The following is a 17,551-nucleotide window of genomic DNA, read 5'->3' as shown; positions in this document are numbered from 1 at the left end:
TCACACATTGGTTTGTCATGTAGACTAACTCACAGACGTCAGGTAGAACTGACAGTCGGTTACTGTTTTACGAAAAGGTCAGCTTGAATGCTCTTCCAACTGAAATATTCAACTGTGAAAACCCTATCCATGGGTTCTGAACGTAAAGTAAGCTTGTTGCTTTGTATTGTACAGTACTAAGGAAATAACCCACTCCTTTCATAACATATCAGAAAAAAAACTGTTCACTTCCACTCACATCAGCGCAGCCATTCTGGAGTATAAGTAGTATATGGGTCAACTTGGACAAAATGTAATAATAGTATATAAGGTAGAAATTAGAAATAACAAATATTTATATTTTTCATGTACCACAGAAAAGTGCTGACGTTGAGTGGTTGGAGTTTAGGCTCAGAACGTTCTAGAACTCAGCGTGATTCTACTGATGTTCTGGAGTGGTACCTTTGGAATTCAAGTCTCAAAACAAACATCTCATAGAAAAATAGGTCATGGGAAGGTAACTTTGGACAAGATTACATTTTGGCTCAGCTTTTAACAAGAGAGACCCAAGATCAATCTATCAGGAACGGTTTCAATTACACTAATAAATATAGGATATTCAAGCCGTTGCGTACAGACAAAACTAGGGCCCTATTCAATCCAAACTGCTTGCTGGGTTTACGAAACCCATAGGGTACTTGGTACTGTACATGTGCTCTTCAAGATCGGTGGACATCAAGTAATTATCTTGTTCAGGGTTTGACATCAGCACAGTGTGCAAAGCGGGACAGTGTGCAGTTTTGGCCAGTGAGGATCCATTATCAAAAGTCAAGCCAGCTATGATAAACATATGACCCATCTGAATCTGTCAACCGTAGCATCCAGCAGTATACATCCCCATAGCAGGACATGGAAGATTGGATTATACAAATCTTTCCTTTCGCAGACTGTTGCTACATACAGTAAAGCTACAGGACACACTAGGTTAACTCTGGTTCTAGAGGCTGCAGAAAGCAGAGTGGTGATCTGATATGACTATACACATCATGACAGTGACTGACTGAGGCCTAGGCCTGTGCTCTTCAGCAGACGGTGTGTGTGTGTGTGTGTGTGTGTTCACTGCACGGTCTGGTACAGATAGCCTCTCTTGTAAGCACTCCGGGGGTAGAACGTGGCAACGACAAACTTCCCGTCAAAGGTCCGTCCCGTCAGCAGTCTCTGGGCCTCTTTGGAGTCGCCTGCGTTAGCGTATTCTACAAACACCTGGGGGAAACATGCGTGCACACACAGATTAAGCCAAGAACAGATGTTAAAAATGCAGGTCTACAATATCTACAAATGTATAAACTACAAAAAAACTGTATGGAAGTATTAGAAAGACAAACTGCTAATGGGGCTAGTTGTGTGTGTTACCTGTCCTTTGCCTGGGTTCTCCTTGGGGATGAGCAAAGAGACCACAGAGCCATACTTCTGACACTCCTCCGTCATGTCCTCCAAGATGTCTGACAACACAACATCATCATCATGCTAGTTAGTCACAATATCAATGTGATCAGTGTAGGAAATGCAAATTGAAAAAGAGAAATGGCATTTTCAGGGCATTTTTATATATATATATATATATATATATATATGGGGTGTTTTCATGTATTTTTTAAAATTCACAATGTAACATCTTACCATTTGTTTTAAAAGGTATAGTCAATGACGCATGAAGTGGGAAGGCTTGAGAACTATACAGCCTTTGTACAAGGGTGAAGAAGAGGCGGGACGGTTCGAAAACTAATGACGTCATTTTCAGTTTATAACCTGTGGTAAACTGTATCATGTTCAGTACTCTCGAGAATAAACGCTGCTGATTGATTTTGAGACTGGTCTCTGTCCATTTTATGCAAATAAGGGTCTTACAAATTCTTAGGAATGGACAGTGTTGAATTGAAATTCGTTTAATAAAACAAAGGAATTTAATTCCTGTAACACAGACCCCTCGTCTTACCGATACACGAAAACCCAGCCAACTGTATATTATCCATGTCGTTGTTCAGCCACGACTGTGAAATATAAGATATTACAGTTTTTAAATGTCCCGTTGGTAGGATAGTCTTGAATGGAGCTCATCCAGTTTATTCTCCAATGATTGCATGTTGGCCACTAGGACAGATGGTATTGGTGGGTTACCCACTCACCGCCGAATTCTGACAAGGAACCCGAATCAGCGTCTGCTCTTCATGCGAATGACAGGGATTTGAGCCTGGTCCGGGGGCCGACTCGTTAAAGAAAAAATATATACCACACCCCCTTGAGCCTTATCGCTTGATTATAATAATGATTGAGCCAACTTACACAATCATACACTATATTTTTATGATCATGTTTGTTAATATGTAGGTGGAATAATCCTATCTATTATCATTGTAGCCGATTACAATGTTGGATAAAATCTTTGAATTGGATCATTTCCTTTGGTTTTGTATTCAGTTAGCACAGTATGTATTCATTCATATGATCTCATTTTAGAATTAATGTTCTCTACCCTGACACTTGTTTTAACCATGTCTGATGGAATTACCAAGTTTTCACCCAAGTGTTTGAAAATCACAATTCATAAGTCGCAATATCTTCCCCCCCCCCCATTCCAAAAGGTTTTGGCCGTTATTTTGGAAATCTAGGGACAATATTCCCTAAAGCTCTAGTGTACTTCTGACGTTGATAGTGATAATGAGCAACTGTAGGAGCAATTTAGTGTCAGAGGAGAAAGTCGGTTAAAAAAACGCTGTACCCTACCTTCATACTCCTCCTCATTGTGCAGGTGGCCGTCATCAATCAGGTTGAGCAGGCGCAGAACAGGAGAGGGAAGCAGAACCAAGTCTTCTATGTGAGGAGCTGTCACACACACAATATTCTCTCAGTCAATAGGTTTAAGAGGCCTTTTTCAGGGTTTATACAGCTCCACCAACCCAATTCTAACCACATTAAATAATCTTGGGTGATTTCAATGAAAATTCAATATGCAAATGTCATAAAGAGGTAGATGTTTACAAGCAGAGGGAAAGAGGGGTTGGGGGGGTGAGAGTGGAGAGAGAGCTGGTAAAATTATGCTGTATTACAAGCTATCAAGCTGGCTGAGAGGAAGGTATGTGCCCATATCGACTGTGAATTACCAAAAGGAATGCTGAAGAAGGGGCTAAGCAGGGCCTTCTCGGCTGTGCCTCTGTGCTTGGGGTTGTTGTGAAGCATACTGCGGGAGCATACAAATGTCAACGTTAGGTACCTCTCCTGCAGGATAATCATCATATTCATTTCAATAACTTTCCAATGTTTAAAATGACAACTTATATTTAAGGGAGTGCAGAGTCAATTTGGTACAATGGATCAAATGTCTGCATTTACCTAAAAACAAAACAAAATGAAGGTGGTCCTGAATGAATGTTGTTACCTTTTGATAAGGTCTCTGAGGTGATAGACAGGGATGGCAGGAACCACCACACTGTTACTGGCAAAGATCTGGTCGACTATTGCTGCACTGTTGTCCTGCAGGAGCAAAGAACAATAGGCTGCAGAACAGCAGTTTGGACAACACACCCATGTCTATCTAATACATTTGCATTATCTATCGATCTATCATTCTGAAGAACATATCAATCTATTAGCTACAGGTAGAACAGAGTCCACCTCATTCCTAGGAAAACAAGTACCCATGTCTCTATTACAGTCCACTGTATGTCTGGTTATGTAATCACAGCGGGTGGCGGTATAAGACCTTGAAACAGGTTAACATTCACAAGGCTGTGGGACCAAATGGATTACCAAGACGCAACACCCTAGTGCCCTCTAAGATCATGCGTGCTTAGTCCCCTCCTGTACTCCCTATTAACCCACACCCCCATCCACATCGACGGGGCTGTAGTGGAGCGGGTCGAAAGCTTCAAGTTCCTCAGTGTGCACATTACTAAATAGTTAACATGGACCACACACACCAACACAATCGTGAAGAAGGCACGACAACGCCTCTTCCCCCTCAGGAGGCTGATAAGATTTGACATGGGCCCTCAGAACCTCAAGTTCTACAGCTGCACCATTGAGAGCATCTCGACCGTCTGCATCACCACTTGGTATGGCAACTGCTTAGCACCTGACCGCAAGGTGTACAGAGGGTAGTGCGTACATCACTGGGGTCGAGCTCCCTGCCATCCAGGACCTCTATACCAGGCAGTGTCAGAGGAAGGCCCTAAAGTGTCCAAGATTCCAGCCACCATACACTGTTCTCTCTGCTACCGCATGGCGAGTGGTACCGATGCACCAAGTCTGGAACCAACAGGACTCTGAACAGCTTCTACCCCCAAGCCATAAGACTACTAAATAGTCAACCAAATAGCTATCTGCATTGACACTTTTTGCACTAACTCTGACTCATCACATAAGCTGCTGCTACTGTTAATCATCTATCCTGTTGCCTAGTCACTTTACCCCTGAATATATGTACATATCTACCTCAATTACCACATTGACTCAGTACTGGTACCCCGTGTAAATAGCCAAGTTACCATTACTCATTGTGTATTTATTCCTCATGTCCTTCTTATTTTTTTCCATTGTTGGGAAGGGCCTGTTGACAATAATGTTGGCAATAATGTGGTAAAAAACAGTAATTTAAGCAGGTGTGTTAGTACTGTGGTGGAACAAAAGCCTGCACACTCAGTATAGTACAAATCCAGGCCCAGAGTTGGAGGACCATTCTGTGGACATACCTTCCACTCGGGTGTCCTGACGGTGTCTTTGAGTTTGATGCCTGAGTACATCTCCAACAGGACGATTGCCAAGCTCCAGAGGTCCACAGCGGCCGAGCAGCCAGAGTCACCATCCATCTCCATCCCCGCCTGGGCCAGGGAGTATTGATGCTCAGCCTCCGGGGCACGGTACCCATCTGTCTGGATGTATTTCACATCCTGAACACAGAAAATGGAGGCAAAATGTTTCACACAAAGAATATTGTATCTTTCGTCCATTCTAGCACGACTACCATCTAGTCAGGGACTACAGCTTACTCCAACATCTGTCCTCCACCAGTTTATTTATTTTAACCTTTTTTTTGTCATTTAGCAGATGCTCTTATCCAGAGCGACTTACAGGAGCAATTAGGGTTACGTGCCTTGCTCAAGGGCACAACAGATTTTACACCTAGTCGGCTCAGGGATTTAAACCAGCAACCTTTTGGCTACTGGCCCAATGTTCTTAACATCTAAGCTACCTGCCCCCATACCAAAGGTGTACTCATTAGTCCAAAATGTTCCCAGTGTATTCACCCCTGGTTCCCCTCACCAGAGGCCTACAGTCAGAGCCAAATCCCTATTCTTCAGTTCAAATCACCTGGTTGCCCTCTTTGAAGCTGAGGCCAAAGTCGATGAGTTTGAAGCACTCATCGTCTGCGCTCCAGAGCACATTGCGGGGCTTGAGGTCGGCATGGACATAGCCCTCTCTATGGAGGAAGGCAAGGGCCTCCAGGACGTCCCTGGCACAGTGCTGCACCAGCCACATGGAGTGGCCCTGCTTCTGGGAACCACCACACTGGGGGCTGCAGGCTCGGCTTTGGGTACTGGCCCTCACAAGCAGCTCAGACACACTGACGTCCAGCAGCTCAAGCAGCAGGCAGTGCGTGGCCACACCCACCTGGCTGCGGTTGGTGAACACCCCGTACAGCGTTACTGTGGAGACAGACAGGAGGGGTTAGGGTTACAGTCAGCACAGATTTGATTGGGGAGTGAAGGAGGTTACTAGGGGCTCAGTTTGAATACTCAGAATGCATCCTTCCGTCATCCCTTCCTATTGTAATCACTGATGGGATCCGTAAAGCAAAGTTAACAAAAAAGGTTATAAAAAAAGTGTGTTATGAAAACATGGTGTATTATATGAATGTTCATGTATTATGAATGCAAAATAAGTCTATATGCTGATATTGAGGAGGTAGAATTGAGGTCATAATCAAAACCACATCCATTTATAGCCCAGTCCTTCAAAAATGTGGTGATTATCAATAAACATAGACAACAGAATTGTTTTATATAGGGGGCAAAGTACTCTCCAATATCTTATCTTCCTTTGAATTGTTTTATAGCAAATAAAGAGCATGGACCTTACACAAATGAGACGGACAAGGTTGGGTTATTAGCAATGTTCCCTCAAATTTTTTCCAGCACTGAGCAAATTTCAGGTCTGCGGAGCGCAAACTTGAATGTTATGAAAATTCTGAGCAACTCCCAGCACAAGCTTACTGTGAATGTAGGCCTACCAGAGTGGTCTACCATTAAAAACAATGGAGAAAATGCATCCCATAACATTTTAACGTTGCAATAGCTCTATCATTTAGCTCACAGTAGCAGCTAATGTGTGGGGTCCAATGTAGGCCTACGTTTCATGAGACCTTTTTGGGGGGGATGCAGCGCTTGACATTACCATTATTTACAGAAAATCAGACAAATTATGCTACCCTCTTCCTATTGGCTACTTAGCTTATTCAAGAATGTGTCAAAATACAACACTGCCCCTTTAAGACAAACAAAAAGCTCTTTACCTGATTGCTTTTCAAAGATGTCTAGAAATGCACACATTTTGTGCTCTTGTAGGAAGCAATCCCTCCCCTATTGCTGACTACAAAATATCTATAACTGAGCTAATATCTCACTAACTAGCAAAGGATATGAACAAAATGTAAACGCATGGCTACATGCAGCTCTCGCTTTGATCTCAAAACAAGCTCATCGACGCACAACACAGCTGCAAACACAGTCCAGTTCAAAGTAAATGGCACAGACCCATAGATAAAAATGGTCTATTTGCAAATAGGCCTCCTGCAGCTTAGAGGGAACATTGGTTATTAGGATGCTTGAGTACAAATCAGGGTTATCATGAGTTTGTTTGACATGACTGAGATGGGTTTTATGATATGCCAATCAAGACTTTAAAAACCAGTATTGCCAGGAAGAAGTATGGTTACATGCACACAATAATACGATTGAGGTGAAGTGTCAGATTAATATAATAGAATGTTTAAAACTTTTACCTGCTTTGCAAGAAGAACGATTTCTTTAGCCCAAGATTTACTCTTAAAAGAGCCTACGATTACCGTTTTAGGTCCAAGGAATTTATTTGTTAATTTTCAGAGGTAGACAGGCTCTGGCACACAACAACTCCATCCCAAACTTGAATCGACTCTCAATTGCGATACGGTTCTAGAAACATAAAAGCCTTCACTTTCATATCACATCATATACACTTACTGTACCGGCTTAATTAACAGGTACTTAATGACAACACGTTTCTGCCGGTTTTCTTCCATTACACACAGGGGTTCGGAGAATGCTAAATAGCGCAGGTGGTCCCACTGTCGTCGGTGGATCTTCCATAAACATGCAGTGTAACATCAAATCAAACTGTATTGGTCACATACACATGGTTAGCAGATGTTATTGCGAGTGCAGCGAAAAGCTTGTGCTTCTAGTTCAGATAGTGCAGCAATATCTAACAAGTAATATCTAACAATTCCACAACAAAATACCTAACACACAAATTTAAGTGAGGAATGGAATAATAATATATAAATATATGGATGAGCAATGTCAGAGCGGCATATGCTAAGACGCAATAGATATGTATATACTGTATTCTATACTATGAGATGAGTAACGCAATATATGAAAACATAAGTGGCATTATTAAAGTGACTAGAGTTCTATTTATTAAAGTGGCAAGTGATTACAAGTCTGTATGTAGGCAGCAGCCTCACTGTGCCATTGATGACTGTTTAACAGTCTGATGGCCTTGAGATCGACAGAGACTGAAAAACAGTTTCTCAGCTTTGATGCACCTGTACTGACCTCGCCATCTGGATGGTAGCGGGGTGAACAGGCAGTGGCTCGGGTGGTTGTTGTTCTTGATGATCTTTTTGGCCTTCCTGTGACATCGGGTGCTGTAGGTGTCCTGTCGGGCAGGTAGTTTGTCTCTGGTGATGTGTTGGGCAGACCGCACCACCCTCTGGAGAGCCCTGCGGTTGTGGGCGGTGCAGTTGCCGTACCAGGCGGTGATACAGCCCGACAGGACGCTCTCAATTGTGCACAAGTAAAACACCTTCTCCACTGTGGTCCCATCGATGTGGATAGGGGGTGCTCCCTCTGCGGTTTCCTGAAGTCCACAATCATCTCCTTTGTTTTATTGACGTTGAGTGAGAGGTTATTTTCCTGACACCATACAACGAGAGCACTCACCTCCTGCCTGTAGGCTGTCTCGTCACTGTTGGTAATGAAACCCACTACTGTTGTGTCGTCTGAAAACTTGATGATTGAGTTGGAGGCATGCATAGCCAAGCAGTAATCATGGGTGAACAGGGAGTACAGGAGGGGGCTGAGCACACACCCGTGTGGGACCCCAGTGTTGAGATCAGTGAAGTGGAGGTGTTGTTTCCTACGTTCACCACCTAGGGGGGTGGCCCGTCTCGAAGTCCAGGACCCAATTGCACAGGGCGGGGTTGAGACCCAGGGCCTCAAGCTTAATGATGAGCTTGGAGGGTGCTATGGTGTTCAATGCTGAGGTATAGTCAATGAACAGCATTCTTACATAGGTATTCCTCTTGTCCAGATAGGATAGGGCAGTGTGCAGTGTGATGGCGATTGCATTGTCTGTGGACCTATTGGGGCAGTAAGCAAATTGAAGTGGGTCTAGGGTGAGATTGAGTATGTCCGTAAACACACCAGCCAGCTGGTCTGCGCATGCTCGGAGGACCTGGCTAGGGGTGCAGTCTGGGCCGGCAGTCTTGCGTGGGTTAACACGTTTAAATGTCTTACTCACGTCGGCCATGGAGAAGGAGAGCCCACAGTCCTTGGTAGCGGGCCGCATCTGTGGGACTGTATTATCCTCAAAGCGGGCAAAGAAGGTGTTTAGTTGGTCTGGAATCAAGATGTCCCGTGTCCGCAGCATGGCTGGTTTTCCTTGTATAGTCCGTGATTGTCTGTAGACCCTGCCACATACATCTCGTGTGTAAGCCGTTGAATTGCGACTCCACTTTGTCTCTATATTGACATTGCTTATTTGATTGCCTTGCAGAGGGAATGACTACTCTGTTTGTATTCCTCCACATTCCCAGCCGCCTTGTCAAGGTTAAATGCGGTGGTACGCACTTTCAGTTTTGCGGAAATACTGCCATCTATCCACAGTTTCTGGTTAGGGTAGGTTTTAATAGTCACAGTGTGTACAACATCTCCTATGCACTTCCTTATAAACTCACTCACAGAATCAGCGTATACGTCGATATTATTCTCTGAGGCTACCTGGAACATATCCCAGTCCAAGGAATCAAAAACAATCTTGAAGCCTGGATTACGATTGGTCAAACCAGTGTTGAATAGTCCTTAGCACGGGTACCTCCTGCTTGAGTTTCTGCCTATAGGAAGGGAGGAGGAAAATGGAGTCGTGGTCAGATTTGCTGAAAGGAGGGCGGGGGAGGGCCTGGTAGGCATCGCGGAAGTTAGAGTAACAATGGTCCAGTGTTTTTCCAGGGCGAGTGCTAGTCGATATGCTGATAGAATTTAGGTTGCATTTTCCTCAAATTTGCTTTGTTAAAATCCCCAGCTACAGTAAATGCAGCCTCAGGATATATGGTTTCCAGGTTGAATAGAGTCCAGTGTTCCTTGAGGGCCGTCGTGGTATCGGCTTGAGGGGGGGATATAGAGTTGAAGTCTGAAGTTTACATACACTTAGGTTGGAGTCGTTAAAACTACTTTTCAACCACTCCACAAATGTCTTGTTAACTTCTTGGTCACATCCGAATGAAATGCATGCCCAAATTCAACTGCCTGCTACTCATCCCCAGAACATAAGATATGCATATTATTAGTAGATTTGGATAGAAAACTCAGAAGTTTCGAAAACAGAACTTATTTAGCAGGCAAAACCCTGAGGACAAACCATTCAGGTTTTTTTTTTTTTGGGGGGTCACTCTCTTGTCAATGGGATTTCATTGGGAATCCAGATTTCTAAGGGACCTTCTTGCAGTTCCTACCACTTCCACTGGATGTGAACAGTCTTTAGAAATTGGTTGAGGTTATTCCTTTGTGTAATGAAGAGGTACAGCCATCTTGAACAAGGGTCACTTGAAGTGTACTGTTAGATAGTGGAGCGTGACCAGAAAGCTAGCTACAGTTTGTTTTCCTCCTGTATTGAACACAGATCATCCCATCTTCAGTTTTATTGATTATTTACATCAAAAAATACCTACAGTTGTATTACAAAAGTAGTTTGAAATATTTTGGCAAAGTTTACAGGTAACTTTTGAGATATTTGAAGTCACTTTGCGCAAGTTGGAACTGGTGTTTTTCTGGATCAAACGCACCAAACAAATGGACATTTCGGATATATAGACAGAGTTAATCGAACAAAGGGACCATTTGTGATGTTAATGGGACATATTGTAGTGCCAACAAAAGAAGCTCGTCAAAGGTAAGTCATGAATTATGTTTTTATTTCTGTGTTTTGTGTCGCGCCTGCAGGGTTGAAATATGCTTCTCTCTCATTGTTTACAGAGGTGCTATCCTCAGATAATAGCATTGTTTGCTTTCGCCGAAAAGCCTTTTTGAAATCTGACATGTTGGCTGGATTCACAACATGTGTAGCTTTAACAAACTACAGTTTTGGCAAGTCGGATAGGACATCTACTTTGTGCATGACAATTCATTTTTCCAACAATTTTTTACAGACAGATTATTTCACTTATAATTCACTGCATCACAATTCCAGTGGGTCAGAAGTTTGCATACACTAAGATGACTGTGCCTTTAAACAGCTTGGAAAATTCCAGAAAATTATGTCATGGCTTTAGAAGCTTCTGATAGGCTAATTGACATAATTTGAGTTAATTGGAGGTGTACCTGTGGATGTATTTCAAGTGCCTCCCTTCAAACTCAGTGCCTCCCTTCAAACTCAGTGCCTCCCTTCAAACTCAGTGCCTCCCTTCAAACTCAGTGCCTCCCTTCAAACTCAGTGCCTCCCTTCAAACTCAGTGCCTCCCTTCAAACTCAGTGCCTCCCTTCAAACTCAGTGCCTCCTTCAAACTCAGTGCCTCCCTTCAAACTCAGTGCCTCCCTTCAAACTCAGTGCCTGCCCCTTCAAACTCAGTGCCTCCCTTCAAACTCAGTGCCTCCCTTCAAACTCAGTGCCTCCCTTCAAACTCAGTGCCTCCCTTCAAACTCAGTGCCTCCCTTCAAACTCAGTGCCTCCCTTCAAACTCTTTGCTTGACATCCTGGGAAAAATCAAAAGAAACCAGCCAAGACCTCAAAAGAAATTGCAGACCTCCACAAGTCCGGTTCATCCTTGAGAGCAATTTCCAAATGCCTGAAGGTACCACGTTCATATGTACAAACAATAGTACGCAAGTATAAACACCATGGGGCCACGCAGCTGTTATACCGCTCAGGAAGGATAGGCATTCTGTCTCCTAGAGATGAACGTACTTTGGTGCAAAAAGTACAAATCAATCTCAGAACAACAGCAAAGGACCTTGTGAAGATGCTGGAGGAAACAGGTACAAAAGTATCTATTAAGTTTTTAAAAAAATGAGTCCTGTACGGACATAACCTGAAAGGTCACTCAGCAAGGAAGAAGCCACTGCTCCAAAACCGCCATAAAAAAAGCCAGACTACGGTTTGCAACTGCACTTGGAGACAAAGAACATACTTTTTGGAGAAATGTCCTTTGGTCTGATGAAACAAAAATAGAACTGTTTGGCCATAATGAACAACATTATGTTTGGAGGAAAAAGGGGGAGGCAGGGTAGCCTAGTGGTTAGAGAGTTGGACTAGTACCTGGAAGGTTGCAAGTTCAAACCCCCTGACAAGGTACAAATCTGTCGTTCTGCCCCTGAACAGGCAGTTAACCCACTGTTCCTAGGCCGTCATTGAAAATAAGAATTTGTTCTTAACTTGCCTAGTTAAATAAAGGTAAAAAAAAGAAGAAAAAAAAAGAACACCATCCCAACCATGAAGCACAGGGGTGGCAGCATCATGTTGTGGGGGTGCTTTTCTGCAGGAGGGACTGGTGCACTTCACAAAATAGATGGCATCATGAGGGAGGAAAATTAAGTTGCTATATTGGAGCAACATCTCAAGACGTCAGGAAGTTAAAGCTTTGTCGCAAATGGGTCTTCCAAATTACCTCAAGCATACTTCCAAAGTTGCTGCAAAATGGCTTAAGGACAACAAAGTCAAGGTATTGGAGTGGCCATCACAAAACCCTGACCTCAATCCTATAGAAATGTTGTGGGCAGAACTGAAAAAGCGTATGCGAGCAAGGAGCCCTATAAACCTGACTCAGTTACACCAGCTCTGTCAGGAGGAATGGGCCAACATTCACCCATCTTATTGTGGGAAGCTTGTGGAAGGCTACCCAAAACATTTGACCCAAGTTAAACACTTTAAAGCTAATGCTACCAAATACTAATTGAGTGTATGTCAACTTCTGACCCACTGGGAATGATAAATCATTCTCTCAACTATTATTCTGACATTTCACATTCTTAATATAAAGTGGTGATCCTAACTGACCTAAGACAGGGAATTTTACTCGTATTAAATGTCAGGAATTGTGAAAAACTGAGTTTAAATGTATTTGGCTAAGGAGTATGTAAACTTCCGACTTCAAGTGTACATGGCTGTGACAATAAGCGAAGAGAATTCTCTTGAGAGATAATATGGTCAGCATTTGATTATGAGGAATTCTAGGTCAGGTGAACAAAAGATGTTACAATTACACCATGAGCCATTAATCATGAAACATACACCCCCACCCTTCTTCCCGGAGAGATGTTTATTCCTGTTCGCGAGATGCACTGAGAATCCCGGTGGCTGTACCGACTCCGATAACATATCCCGAGAGAGCCATGTTTCCCGTGAAACAGAGTATGGAGATATGGCCGTGTGGGAACACTAACCCTATAAAAAAGGTGTGTATAAATGCATCCTTTTGTTTTTTGAAAAATAATTCTCGCTGATATGAAAGAAGAGGTCTTTATGCTTCCAAAACCGTACCGCAAGCACTGCATGTTAATATTCAGACCAAGTCTCAGGGCTCTGAGAAGACACCGCACAGAAGACACCTTCGTCCAATGACTTATGTGTAATGGAACTGAGAGTCATGATCAAGGGCTACAATTTCCCTAATAATACTGTTTACATGGACACATCTGAAATCGTGCTACTTGATGATGTAAATGCATTTAAATAAATGCAGAAAATGACTGATCAAAATAAAATGTTCTACCACAGCGACCATGTTCCGGGGCGGCAGGTAGCCTAGTGGTTAGAGCGTCGTTGGACTAGTAACCGAAAGGTTGCAAGATCGAATCGCCGAGCTGACAAGGTCGTTCTGCCCCTGAACAAAGCAGTTAACCCCACTGTTCCTAGGCCGTCATTGAAAGTAAGAATTTGCTCTTAACTGACTTGCCTAGTTAAATAAAGGTAAAAATGAATAAATAAAAATGTTATTTTTGCAAAGCCTATTTTTTTCCTAAGTTTGTATGTGAAAACTGAAAGTATGTATCTTAGAAATAGTTTTTACGAACTCACTTCACACATGCAAAAGAGCTGAGGCTTGCGCGACCAGTGCTGGCACATGCGTAGATCATACACTGGAAAGCGAGAAGGGTGCAATTGCAGCCCGCAATTCAGGGCATTCCTGCATCTGCAGGAACCCCTCTTTATACTTCTTTTGGTCAATTTTTCAGTTAGGACAGGTGGGAGGCAGGGGCGCTCCAGTACAGTAGGTGGCATTAATGCACAATAATATTGGATGCCAGCCATCGATAAACCCTGCAGAAGAAAGGCCGGTAGCTAGCAAGCTGTCGCCCCAGCCTCCCACGCGAGCGAGAGGCAGGGGCGACCAGTAGACAGTGTCCTTCACCCCTGGCTTTCGGGAACTGTTTTACTGCAGTTCTGTTAACGACGGTGAGGGCAGGTGTTCAGCAGGCGGGAGCCAAGGACACTGTCCAACGGTGACGCTCCTGCTAGCTAGCAAGGAGGACTCAGGTAGGCAGGGGCGAGGACTCCAGTAAAGGGGGGGGGGCGTTCCTGCCAATAGAAGAATGCCAACATGCCGTAACGCCCCAAATTGTGGGCTCAGTTGCGCACTATTGAAAAGACAATTAAGCTATTTACATGTACTAATACATTTTAAGATTGAATCAAAACCGAAAATGTTGTGACGCTACGCCCATATTCTTAAGAATTGCATTGTGTGCTCTAAAAGCAAAGAAATAGTGTCCCCTGCTTGTATACTTCGAAATGTTTACGAATATAGTACGACATCCGAGCACTTGTGGCATACTAAATATATCCATACTATGACCAATAAGCATACTACATACTCAACTTACATCACAATAGTACAGTTAGTATGAGTATTTGAACATTGCTCAGGTGTTTTAATCAGCATATGCTTACTAAGATTTTGACCTTAAGCCGATTAAGATAAGCAGAGTAAGGTGTTTACATGACTATTGCCATATACTTGGCCTACTGCCATAATACGTTTAATATCAAATGATTAGTGTGCATGTAAACACTCACGACTTACTATGACAGATCAGAGACAAGACTGATGTGTGAGACTTGGTTGTAATTAGAGGTCGACCGATTAATCGGAATGGCCGATTAATTAGGGCTGATTTCAAGTTTTCATAACAAATCGGAAATCTGTATTTTTGGATGCTGATTTTGCTGTTGTTTTTTTTGTTTTTTACACCTTTATTTAACTTGGCAAATCAGTTAAGAACACATTCTTATTTTCAATGACGGCCTAGGAACGGTGGGTTAACTGCCTTGTTCAGGGGCAGAACGATAGATTTTTACCTTGTCAGCTCGCCGATTCAATCTTGCAACCTTACGGTTAACTAGTCCAACGCTCTAACCACCTGCCTCTCATTGCACTCCACGAGGAGCCTGCCTGTTACGCAAATGCAGTAGAAGCCAAGGTAAGTTGCCAGCTAGCATTAAACTTATCTTTTAAAAAAACAAATCAATCAATCATAATCACTAGTTAACAACACATGGTTGATGATATTACTAGTTTATCTAGCGTGTCCTGCATTGCATATAATCAATGCAACGCTGGGGGAGGATTTAACAAAAGCGCTTTTGAGAAAAAAAAATTGCACTACTGTACCTAACCATAAACACCACTGCCTTTCTTAAAATCAATACACAGAAGTATATATTTTTAAACCTGCATATTTAGCTAAAAGAAATCCAGGATAGCAGGCAATATTAACTAGGTGAAATTGTGTCACTTCTCTTGCGTTCATTGCACACAGAGTCAGGGTATAGGCAACAGTTTGGGCCGCCTGGCTCATTGCGAACTAATTTGCCAAACGTTTACATAATTATAAAATTGAAGGTTGTACAATGTAACAAGAATATTTAGACTTATGGATGCCACCCCTTAGATAAAATACGGAACAGTTCCGTATTTCACTGAAAGAATAAACGTCTTGTTTTCGAGATGATAGTTTCCGGATTCTACCATATTAATGACCTAAGGCTCGTATTTCTGTGTGTTATTATATTATAATTAAGTATATGATTTGATAGAGCAGTCTGACTGAGCGATGGTAGGCAGCAGCAGGCCCGTAAGCATTCATTCAAACAGCATTTTTGTGCGTTTTGCCAGCAGCTCTTCGCAAGTATAGCGCTGTTTATGACTTCAAGCCTATCAGCCTAATGGCTGGTGTAACCGATGTGAAATGGCTAGCTAGTTAGCGGGGTGCGTCCTAATAGCTTTTCAAACGTCACTCGCTCTGAGACTTGGAGTAGTTATTCCCCTTGCTCTGCAAGAGCCGCGGCTTTTGTGGAGCGATGGGTAAAGCTGCTTCGAGTGTGGCTGTTGTCGATGTGTTCCTGGTTCGAGCCCAGGTAGGGGCGAGGAGGGGGACAGAAGCTATACTGTTACACTGGCAATACTAAAGTGCCTATAAGAACATCCAATAGTCAAAGGTATTTGAAATACAAATGGTATAGAGAGAAATAGTCCTAAAAATACTATATTAACTTACAACCTAAAACCTCTTACCTTGGAATATTGAAGTCTCATGTTAAAAGGAACCACCAACTTTCATATGTTCTCATGTTCTGAGCAAGGAACTCAAACGTTAGCTTTTTTACATGGCACATATTGCACGTTTACTTCTCCAACACTTTGTTTTTGCATTATTTAAATCAAATTGAACATGTTTCATTATTTATTTGAGGCTAAATGGATTTTTATTGATGTATTATATTAAGTTAAAATAAGTTCATTCAGTAATTGTTGTAATTGTCATTATTACAAATAAATTTAAAAATATATATTTTTTAAATAAAACGGCTGATTACTCGGTATCGGCTTTTTTTGCTCCTCCAATAATCGGTATCGGAGTTGAAAAATCATAATCGGTCGACCTCTAGTTGTAATGACAGATTTGCAATCAGCTGGACAAGAACACAGACCCAAAGTATCCAAGGTTAAATGAGGCTACACCCTTGGCAATAAGACTCATTAATTGATTCTCACATAGCCTAGTCATGGGAGGCAAACTAGAAAACGAACACTAATTCCAGAGATTGTGCACAGTACAACCATATTGCAACTCAAACATTTCTTACCGATGTTTTTGTGTCCTTGTATGTCTTCCAGCACGGACCTCTCCTTTTGGTACCCGTAATCTCCACTCTGAGTGTCAGCCTGGAACTCCTTAACCGCGGCCGTACTCGCCCTCCCGGAGCTCACACGGTATACTGAGGCCGAGACTCCTCGCCCTAGCCGGGTCTGGACGTTCCAAAACTCTCCAAATATTTCAAACAACACCGGCTTCATAGCCTGATCAACGCTTCCAGGAGATCCTGCCATCAACACTAAGCTATCTGGACGGGGTACCTTCCCACTTGAATCTGAACTACAGTGAGCCATTGAAATTAATGTCAATCAAGCTAGCTAGACAGCTGTACGCAGCTGCGAAAACATAGCAATCAACCAGCGAGACACCCCGATAAAAATAACAAACGCATCTACGTTACACAAGCCAGCACTGCAACGTGTCGATCGTGGAACTTAATAAATCAGTAGCGGGCTTCAAGTGTAGCAGTCAATAGCAATACTTATGTTCCTAGCTATGTTGACATGTTAAGCCACTTCGCATTTGGCTAATTCTGCTGAATGTGAAAAGTTGGCTACCTTCACTGGCAAGATAGCCAAGTTAGTCCGACTCAAACATCACCTTAAACAACATGCATGCAGAAGTAAACCAAATAAACGAACAAATTGCACGCACTGAATCAAAACACTTTTGTTAAGCCAAGTAGTTTGCATTTCGAAAAGTTTCTTCTTGATTTTGAGGAGAGAGACTTTTGTCATTGTTTAGCCGGCCATGTTCCCGGAAGGAGCAGTCGTAATTTCATTTTTTTTTTCATTCAAACGTCACGTTTCTCAATTTCTACTTCCTCTCGTACCTGATTGGATAGGTAGTTGTAATTTCTCCTTACAGATCTAAGAACAGTCTACAGT

General features: G+C 42.7%; 1 protein-coding gene across 1 annotated transcript; it reads right to left on the bottom strand.

Moving 5' to 3' along the window:
* Positions 1-317: 317 nt before the first annotated feature.
* On the bottom strand, positions 318-17,431 carry LOC112249394 (serine/threonine-protein kinase Kist). The gene is made up of 8 exons (XM_024419253.1): positions 16,654-17,431; positions 5,347-5,681; positions 4,728-4,925; positions 3,416-3,510; positions 3,141-3,217; positions 2,764-2,862; positions 1,393-1,481; positions 318-1,242 (listed from the first exon to the last, which is right to left on the bottom strand). The coding sequence occupies exons 1-8, from the start codon at positions 16,955-16,957 to the stop codon at positions 1,096-1,098; spliced, it is 1,344 nt and encodes a 447-aa protein (XP_024275021.1). The 5' UTR covers positions 16,958-17,431; the 3' UTR covers positions 318-1,095.
* Positions 17,432-17,551: the final 120 nt, after the last annotated feature.

Source organism: Oncorhynchus tshawytscha, linkage group LG01 (assembly GCF_018296145.1).
Source record: "Oncorhynchus tshawytscha isolate Ot180627B linkage group LG01, Otsh_v2.0, whole genome shotgun sequence".
Classification (NCBI taxonomy): domain Eukaryota; kingdom Metazoa; phylum Chordata; class Actinopteri; order Salmoniformes; family Salmonidae; genus Oncorhynchus; species Oncorhynchus tshawytscha.
This window is presented reverse-complemented; position numbering and strand designations above follow the sequence as displayed.

Excerpts from the sequence above, each read along its gene's own strand:
- LOC112249394 (XM_024419253.1), bottom strand. The coding sequence starts at position 16,957 with ATGGCTCACTGTAGTTCAGATTCAAGTGGGAAGGTACCCCGTCCAGAT. Across the intron at positions 2,863-3,140 it reads CTTCTTCAGCATTCCTTTTG|CTCCTCACATAGAAGACTTG; the intron begins GTAATTCACAGT and ends TGTGTGTGACAG. Across the intron at positions 1,243-1,392 it reads AGAACCCAGGCAAAGGACAG|GTGTTTGTAGAATACGCTAA; the intron begins GTAACACACACA and ends TGTTTCCCCCAG.